At 38.8% G+C, this 7,771-nt stretch overlaps 1 protein-coding gene across 4 annotated transcripts; it reads left to right on the top strand.

Annotated features, from left to right (window-relative positions):
• The first annotated feature begins 218 nt into the window (after window positions 1–218).
• On the top strand, window positions 219–7,615 carry trappc13 (trafficking protein particle complex subunit 13). 4 transcript variants are annotated; one of them, XM_067484801.1, is made up of 14 exons: window positions 321–366; window positions 1,569–1,637; window positions 2,542–2,722; window positions 3,233–3,332; window positions 3,422–3,506; window positions 3,611–3,738; window positions 3,822–3,894; window positions 4,165–4,209; window positions 4,633–4,650; window positions 6,287–6,420; window positions 6,528–6,726; window positions 6,828–6,928; window positions 7,033–7,180; window positions 7,269–7,615. In XM_067484801.1, the coding sequence occupies exons 4-14, from the start codon at window positions 3,253–3,255 to the stop codon at window positions 7,374–7,376; spliced, it is 1,119 nt and encodes a 372-aa protein (XP_067340902.1). In that variant the 5' UTR covers window positions 321–366; window positions 1,569–1,637; window positions 2,542–2,722; window positions 3,233–3,252; the 3' UTR covers window positions 7,377–7,615. The 4 variants fall into 4 exon arrangements, with proteins under 4 accessions (XP_067340900.1, XP_067340901.1, XP_067340902.1 ...); XM_067484799.1 differs by lacking the exon at window positions 2,542–2,722 and having other exon boundaries at window positions 219–366; XM_067484800.1 differs by lacking the exons at window positions 2,542–2,722; window positions 4,633–4,650 and having other exon boundaries at window positions 219–366.
• The last annotated feature ends 156 nt before the right edge of the window (window positions 7,616–7,771 follow it).

Raw genomic sequence — 7,771 nt, 5'->3', positions numbered from 1 at the left:
AAAGAAACAAACACACAGGAGAGGCGAGGAAGAAAGAATCAGAACTTGCTATGTTATCTATCCACTGCGCAGGAATTATTTTGTAGGCTGGTAGTAGTAATAGTAACATATGTTTTATTTGCTAAAAAGAAAGAAACGTGGAGAGAAAAGAAATATTATAGCTGCCATCCTGGACTCTCAGAGGCAGCATTGCATGTCGAGAGCAAACAAGAGAAGAAGAAATCTGTTTCCTGTGAGGTCAAAGTTCAACTGCTAGCTTGTCACAACAACTAGCTAGCTTAGCAGCTAATACCATCCCAAGAAAGACATTTTTTGTCAAAATGGATGTAACTCAGGCGAAACAGGAACACCTACTCGCACTAAAAGGTATTTCATGTTCATTAAAACAATAAATATAAATGGAGCGATTGTGTCAGGGGAGAGGGGGCGATAAATGTTTCAGTATAGCGGATTGTTGGCATTTCTTATTGCTGTTAGCTGCTAATAGCGCTAACGTTGGCCGGTGCCTAATCAAACCTATGTAATTGGTGCATGTGCATTAAAGAGATCTGTGACAGGTGGTAATAATAAAATGTGCTTTTCCTGTCGTTATGGACCTCAAAGCGGAAAATGACAGACACGATAACATTATATTCAAGCAGGAGTTACATTATAATATTTGCTAGCTGTTGTTGTTAGCTGTTGTTGTTAACCCCACTAAGTTACTAACGTTGAAGTGAAGTTAGCCTTGAAAAACCCATTAGCAGAGTTATCTGTGGAAAGTCGTTTGTCTCTGTCTATTGCCTTTTAAATAAACCTGCTCCTTTCACTGTGTTTTACTCGTGATATGGATCAAACAGCTCGTCTTGCCAGTAAACGTTTCCGTTCGCGATGATGGAACGAAATCATCACCATTCTGCTATAATTCTAGGATCTAATGCCAGATCTCGACCAGGAAGCATGGCTCTAATAAACTTGTTGTTTATTTTGTCAGATCAATAAATCACATTTAAGTTTGAATAAATATGACAAAGACAGTTTAAGAATAAGGAGCTGTTTGCTTCTCTACCTTCCAAATTTCTTATTCACAAAAAAACTTTTTAATTCTATTGCACATCGTCAAATGACGTGACAGTCAGTATTCTTTATAACTAAAGTCTCTGGACTAAATAATACTTATTGGCTCTCGCTCTTAATTTTTTAAGAAAGCTTTTTATTGCATAAACATTCCAATAAACTAAATATCTTGTAATGTTGGAATGTCGTTCGGACAAAAAAGACACAGTGTCTACTGATGTGGTACCAAGAAAGTTATTAGTCACCGAATAAAATAAATTATTTATTTCAAGTGATGGTACACAGTCGCAGCGACCAATGAAAAAAATTATCGTGAGCGAAGTTCTAATACAAATCTATGTACTTTTGTAGCTACATGACAGGGTGGTTGCAAGTGGACTGTCATTAAAATATGCTAGGAGGGGGATAAATTACTGCATTATATGAGATAAGTGTGAAAACATCACCACATTCATTAGCCTAACCAACAATTTATATGGCTGTTGACTAACAAATGTCACTTTACTTCACAGTGATGCGGTTAACTAAACCAACACTCTTTACAAACTTGCCAGTGACATGCGAGGATCAAGATCTGCCAGGTGAGTCTCAAACAAAGACCCTGAATAGAGATGAACTCTGTTTTAGAATTTCCAGAAAAGTCTTAGCTAATCAACTATACTGTCTCCTTTATTTGTCTCCTTTATTCTGAATGAATATCATATGGCTGTGGCTCTTCAAGATGGGTTTTCTTATTACTCCCCGGTTGAGAATAGTATTTTTTTTTCCCGCATCCATCTGAGCCATGTCACACAGAGCATCTTGACATTGTCAGGGAATGAGATTTGACCAATTATTCTACTGTTCACTGATCACACTTAGCAGCAGCAAGCACATGTGACAGGAGGCTTTGTAGGATTATCTAACCTGCATGCACCAGAGTGCCTGTTGGAAGCCCACAACAACTCACAAAATGCCACAAAAATACACCAAATTACCATTAACAATCCCTTTCCTTGTCATTTTCTCATCATCTGTCCATGGTTACAAATATACGTGAATTCACCAAAAGTTGGGACAACGTGTAAAATGTAAATAAAAACAGAATGCAAGGATTTGCAAATCTCATCAACTCCAACAACATTTTTTCACCATAGAACATAAGCAACATAGCACATGTTGAAAGTGAGACATTTTACCATTACATGGTAAATATTAGCTCATTTTGAACTTGATGGCAGCAACTCAGCTGGAAAAGTAATTGCTGCAAATACAAAAACAAACAGAGGAGCATTTGACGACTAATTAGGTTCATAAGTAACAGGTCAGTAACATGACTGGGTATAAAAGGATAAAGATCGATAAAGAAAGGTTTACCATTCTGACAAACGGTGTCTAATAATTGTGGAAGAATTTCAGAAAAAATTTCCTCGAAGTAAAATTGTGAAGACTTAGAAGATCCCACCATCTACAGTATTTGATATGTTGAAATATTAAAACCTTCAGAGAATCAGGAGGAATCTCCGTGCGCAAGGGACAAGGCAGAAGATCACAACTGGATGCGTGGCCCTCAGGTAGCACTGCATTGAAAACGGGCAGGATTCTCTACTGGACATCGCTGCATGGACGAAGAAGAGAGGAAACAGCTTGTTCTCAGTGGGCAGTTCAAAAGCCTGCATCTCTGGTGGTATGGGGGTGCATTAGTGCCTATGGCGGGGGCAGCTTACACATTCGGAAGGGCACCATTAATATTGTCCAGACCTTTTACAATAGAAAACATTTGGCGCACCGACAAAAAAGTCCCAGGACTTTTGAGCAGCTAGAATCCTGCACCAGACAAGAATGTGACAACATTTCTCTCCTAAACTCCAGCAACTGGTCCCCTGACTTGCCAGACATTTACAGACAGCTGTTAAAAGAAGAGGGGATGCTACACAACCCTGTGTACCAACCCTGTTCCAACTTTTTTGAGATGTTTTGCTGCCATCAAATTCAAATTGAGCTCATATTTTCCATGAAATGGTAAAATGTCACAGTTTTAACATCGGATATGTTGTTTATGTTCTATTGCGAATAAATTATGGGTCGATGAGATTTTCGAATCATTGGGTTCTGTTTTTATTTACATTGTACACATTGTCCCAATTTTTTTAAATTGGGCTTGTGCGTGACATACTTCTTTGTGGTGTCTCTCCAGGGGATTTGTTTGGCCAACTTATGAGGGAGGACCCCTCCACCATTAAAGGAGCAGAGACATTAATGCTCGGGGAGATGCTTACATTACCGCAGAACTTTGGGTAATAAATGCTGATTTTGCTTTACACAGTTGGATTTAAATCTGTTGTGTAGTTAAAACTTTTCCATCTTTATTTATTATTTCACACAGAAATATTTTCCTCGGAGAGACCTTCTCTAGTTATATAAGTGTGCACAATGACAGCAACCAGATTGTAAAGGACATTCTTGTGAAGGTAGACTTTCATAACAAATACCTGCCCAACATGTATTACACACTTTTCTCTCTTTTCTTTTTTCCCCGAACATAATGTTCTTATTATGTGTTGATGTTTTACAGGCTGATCTACAGACCAGCTCACAGAGGCTAAACCTCTCCGCGTCAAACTCCGCAGTAGCAGAGCTCAATCCTGAATGCTGCATTGATGATGTTATTCATCATGAAGTCAAGGAAATTGGAACACACATGTGAGTGTTTTTTGCTGTGTGTCCTGCCCACTGAGTCAATTATTAACCCTTTTAATGTGTGTTTCCTCTCTTCCAACTTCCAGCTTAGTTTGTGCAGTAAGTTACACCACTCAGCATGGGGAGAAGCTCTATTTTCGCAAGTTCTTCAAATTCCAGGTGAGTTATATTTGAGTATTCTCATTAGATGGCAGTAGTAAACTCATGTGTAAGCTTAGTGGAGACATGAGAAATGTTACAGGCTTACCACAGTGCAAACGCAGTCACCACCCATGCTACGCATTGGGTGTGTGAGACCTCACTTTCCAGTTCTTCTGACCTTAGCACAAGACTCCTCGTCCAATCAAGCATTTTTGCACAGAAATAATTTTCTGTCAAATGGAGCTACAGTGTAAAAAAACATTTAGCTTACAATCTATTTTCAATCAGGTTTTGAAGCCGCTGGATGTAAAGACAAAGTTCTACAATGCAGAGGTAAGTTCCTCACTCTCCGCTACCACAATGATACAAAGTGCAGCTGTCAACGCACATAATCTTTGCACTAGTATCCGTCATGGCATTCTGCAAATAGAAGAACTTTATTGTATGACATGCAAGCTCTTACTATAGCATAAATAACATGCTTCATGTCATCTTTCATGTAGATAGAGGCTGTTAGCTAAAGAAGAATCTCCTGGAAAAACCTTGTACCTCCAGATTCTTAAATGAAAAATTGTAAATTATTAGGTTTTAATATCAGGAGATCAAGGTTTTTCTGGAGTGGAGGCACTTAGCTCTTTCCTTCTTCTGGTTTTCATAAGAGTAGACTTTGATATAGACTGCATATATTCATTGTCGTCATTTTTGGCATGTAACTTCATTTGTTTATTATGTCTTGTATTTTATTTTCTCCATTAGAGTGACCTCAGTTCTGTGGTAATTGTCTTTATTTTCTGTTTTCATTGCTGAACATTAGCTTCTTTTAATTCTTTTTTGGTGCAGCAGACTTTTTCTTTCTGCGGTCAATAGAAAGGTGCAAAGGAAGATTCTCGTGGTTTTTTCCTTTGCCCTTTCTTTGGCACCTGCGCTTTCCTGCATTTTCATCCTACACAAGCTTGGGGCTTTTAATTTGGTAAAGTTTGTGGTGTCAAATTGTGATGGGTGGTGATTGCAATGATTATAGAACTTCATACCATTCGGTGGGATTCAGTGTAATTAATTCGTTTTCTGTCATGATTTCTATGCTTATGTCATGTATGAAATGTAATTTTTAACTTTTGTTTTGCTGGTTTAAAGGTTTGATGGAACAGGCCTTATTTCAGGGCTTAAAAACCTGAAATACATTTTTGTAACAATCGCTTACCATTGGGTCGTAGGTGTCTTAGAGTTAACGGAACAAATATATTAAATTGGGGCTAATAAAATGTGAGGTTTGAGGCACTGGAATGGCTTTGCATGATGCAGAGATGCTAAGCCGTGCGGTTTACCTCATTCGGACGATGGTTGATTGTCAGTTGTTATTTTATGAACTGCCGGCATGAACTAACCTCTGCTTCTTTTTCATTGTATCACTGTAAAGTAGAGGTTGCACTAAAAAAAAACAATGACAGGTGAACAGAGCAGAGAGTGCTGCTCTCCCAAATAATCAACTAGTTTTCTACGTGAAGCAACTGTCCTATACAGACAAATATTTTTACTTAGTTAATTCACTGCTTTTTGGTATTGGAGGCCTTTGCTTTAATCTACATGTACTGTAATTGTGGTATTTTGGAAAGGTTATTTAGCAATGTTTTAAAAAAATCTATTGGTTCCACATCAAACTGTATTCTAAACGGCCCTTGATTGAGATGGCACGAAGGCTTCCAATGACTTGTTTAGTCATAAACACAGAACTAGTTGATGTTTGAGAGAGCATATTGAATGCCACTGCAGCTCCTTCTGTAAACTCTGCTGGGCGGCAATTATACTAACAATGCCCTCGAAGGTACACTGAGCAAACTTAATAGAATCTAATTTGTGTAATTAATGCTTCTATATTTGTTTGCGGGGTTGTTGAGGAATGTTATTCATTGCAAAGTCTGTCTCCAAACAATACTCACATGCCCAATGTGGCCAAGTCAAATTCTCCCATTTTGTTTCTGCTGACATTTTCCTTGCTAAAACGCTGTGGAGTTGTAAGTCAAAGAGTCGCTTTCCTACTAAAAACACACTCTTTAGAAAACACTCGCTTATTTTGTTTACCTTGAATGTTTTAGGCTGTGGCTTTTGCCACCCATCTCTTAATACATTCAAATCTTGTGAGGAAGGTGTCTCTCCGTGAGCAATATAGAAGAAAGCAGCTAGAGCAGCTAATAATTCTTCAAATTATTGTAAGTGCATGGGAATATTGTTTGAAGACAGATTTGAAAAAATGTGAGCCTCTGCTTTAAGTCAGTAGGATTTTGCATAAGTCTAACCTCTCTTAATACATAAAGACAAACGTTATGTCTTGCTCAGTTTGCCTTGCGGCTGTGTAATTGTGCTTAACTGTGAGCAGCAATGATTAGTGTGACTTGTGGCTTCTCCACTCCAGACAGATGAAGTTTTCCTGGAGGCTCAGATTCAGAACATCACCACCTCACCAATGTATATGGAAAAAGTCTCTCTAGAGCCGTCCATAATGTACAACGTCACAGAGCTCAACGCGGTCACATGTGGAAGTGAAGAGTAAAAGCACTTTAGTTGATCTAAATAATTTTTGCTTTAGATGTGGTTGTAAATGTTTTAATTGACCATCGTCTTGTACGCTGAGTCTAATACTTGTCTTCTGCCAGAGAGTCTACATTTGGGAAAATGTCCTATCTGCAGCCCATGGACACGCGGCAGTACCTATACTGCTTAAAGCCAAAGCCAGAGTATGCAGAGAAAGCTGGAGTCCTCAAGGGTGTGACGGTGATAGGCAAGCTTGACATTGTATGGAAGACAAATCTTGGGGAGAGGGGAAGGCTTCAGACCAGTCAGCTACAAAGAATGGTATTAAATACCGTTTCTACTAATGCCAAATTAAAGGCCTAACTTTTTTTTATTGCCTTGTTTAATTGTTTGTTATGGGTCCACTCTCGTATGTCCTCCAGGCTCCAGGGTATGGAGACATCAGGCTGTCTTTGGAAATGATTCCTGACACCGTGAACCTCGAAGAACCTTTCGACATCATCTGTAAAATCACCAACTGCAGGTAGGAGTCCTTAGACCGGCAGTTACGTTGTCACAGTGTGGATGGATTGGAGTTTCAGATACGAGGCAGTAACGGTCTGCTTTTCTTTGACCTTCGTGCTGTAGTGAGAGAATTATGGACCTTGTGCTGGAGATGTGCAACACCACATCGATCCACTGGTGTGGTATATCAGGGCGACAGCTTGGGAAACTTAGTCCAGGTGCCTCTCTGTCTCTGCCCCTCACACTCCTTTCATCTGTCCAGGGTCTACAGGTAAGATTTTGAACCTGTTAGGGAAATGGATCGTTGTGTGTTTTTGGTCATTTTCAGTAAAGCCATATTCCTCACCTCTTTATTTTAGAGCATTTCCGGATTGAGACTCACAGATACATTTCTGAAGAGGACGTACGAATATGATGACATTGCACAAGTGTGTGTGGTTTGCCCGTATACGAGCAATGAGTGCTAGAACTTTTACTTAGCTTTTTTCATTTTAGATATGACTGGACCAACAGTGGACGTCTGCATGTTATGCTGACATTTCACTCTTTTTTTTTTTTTTTTTTTTTTCAACCTGAGGGCATAATACTTTATTTTAAAATGAGTTGTGAATAATATAAATCCCTTTCTTTGAAAATAATCATGTAAATGTGCACAAATGTTAATAAAACCTCTTTAATCTTATTTCCTATTGCTTTTAAAAACACATTTCATGGTGTCTGCATTTCTGACTGAATAAAACATGAGGAAAAGGTCTGTGTAACTTGGTGTCAAACAACAACAGTGGCTTGCAAAGAGAGCGGAGTTTGACCATTTCAACCACCATTCACAGGTGGTTGACCTGTAAAATAAAAAAAATCATGA

The sequence above is a fragment of the Channa argus genome, chromosome 18 (assembly GCF_033026475.1).
Source record: "Channa argus isolate prfri chromosome 18, Channa argus male v1.0, whole genome shotgun sequence".
NCBI lineage: Eukaryota > Metazoa > Chordata > Actinopteri > Anabantiformes > Channidae > Channa > Channa argus.
This window is presented reverse-complemented; position numbering and strand designations above follow the sequence as displayed.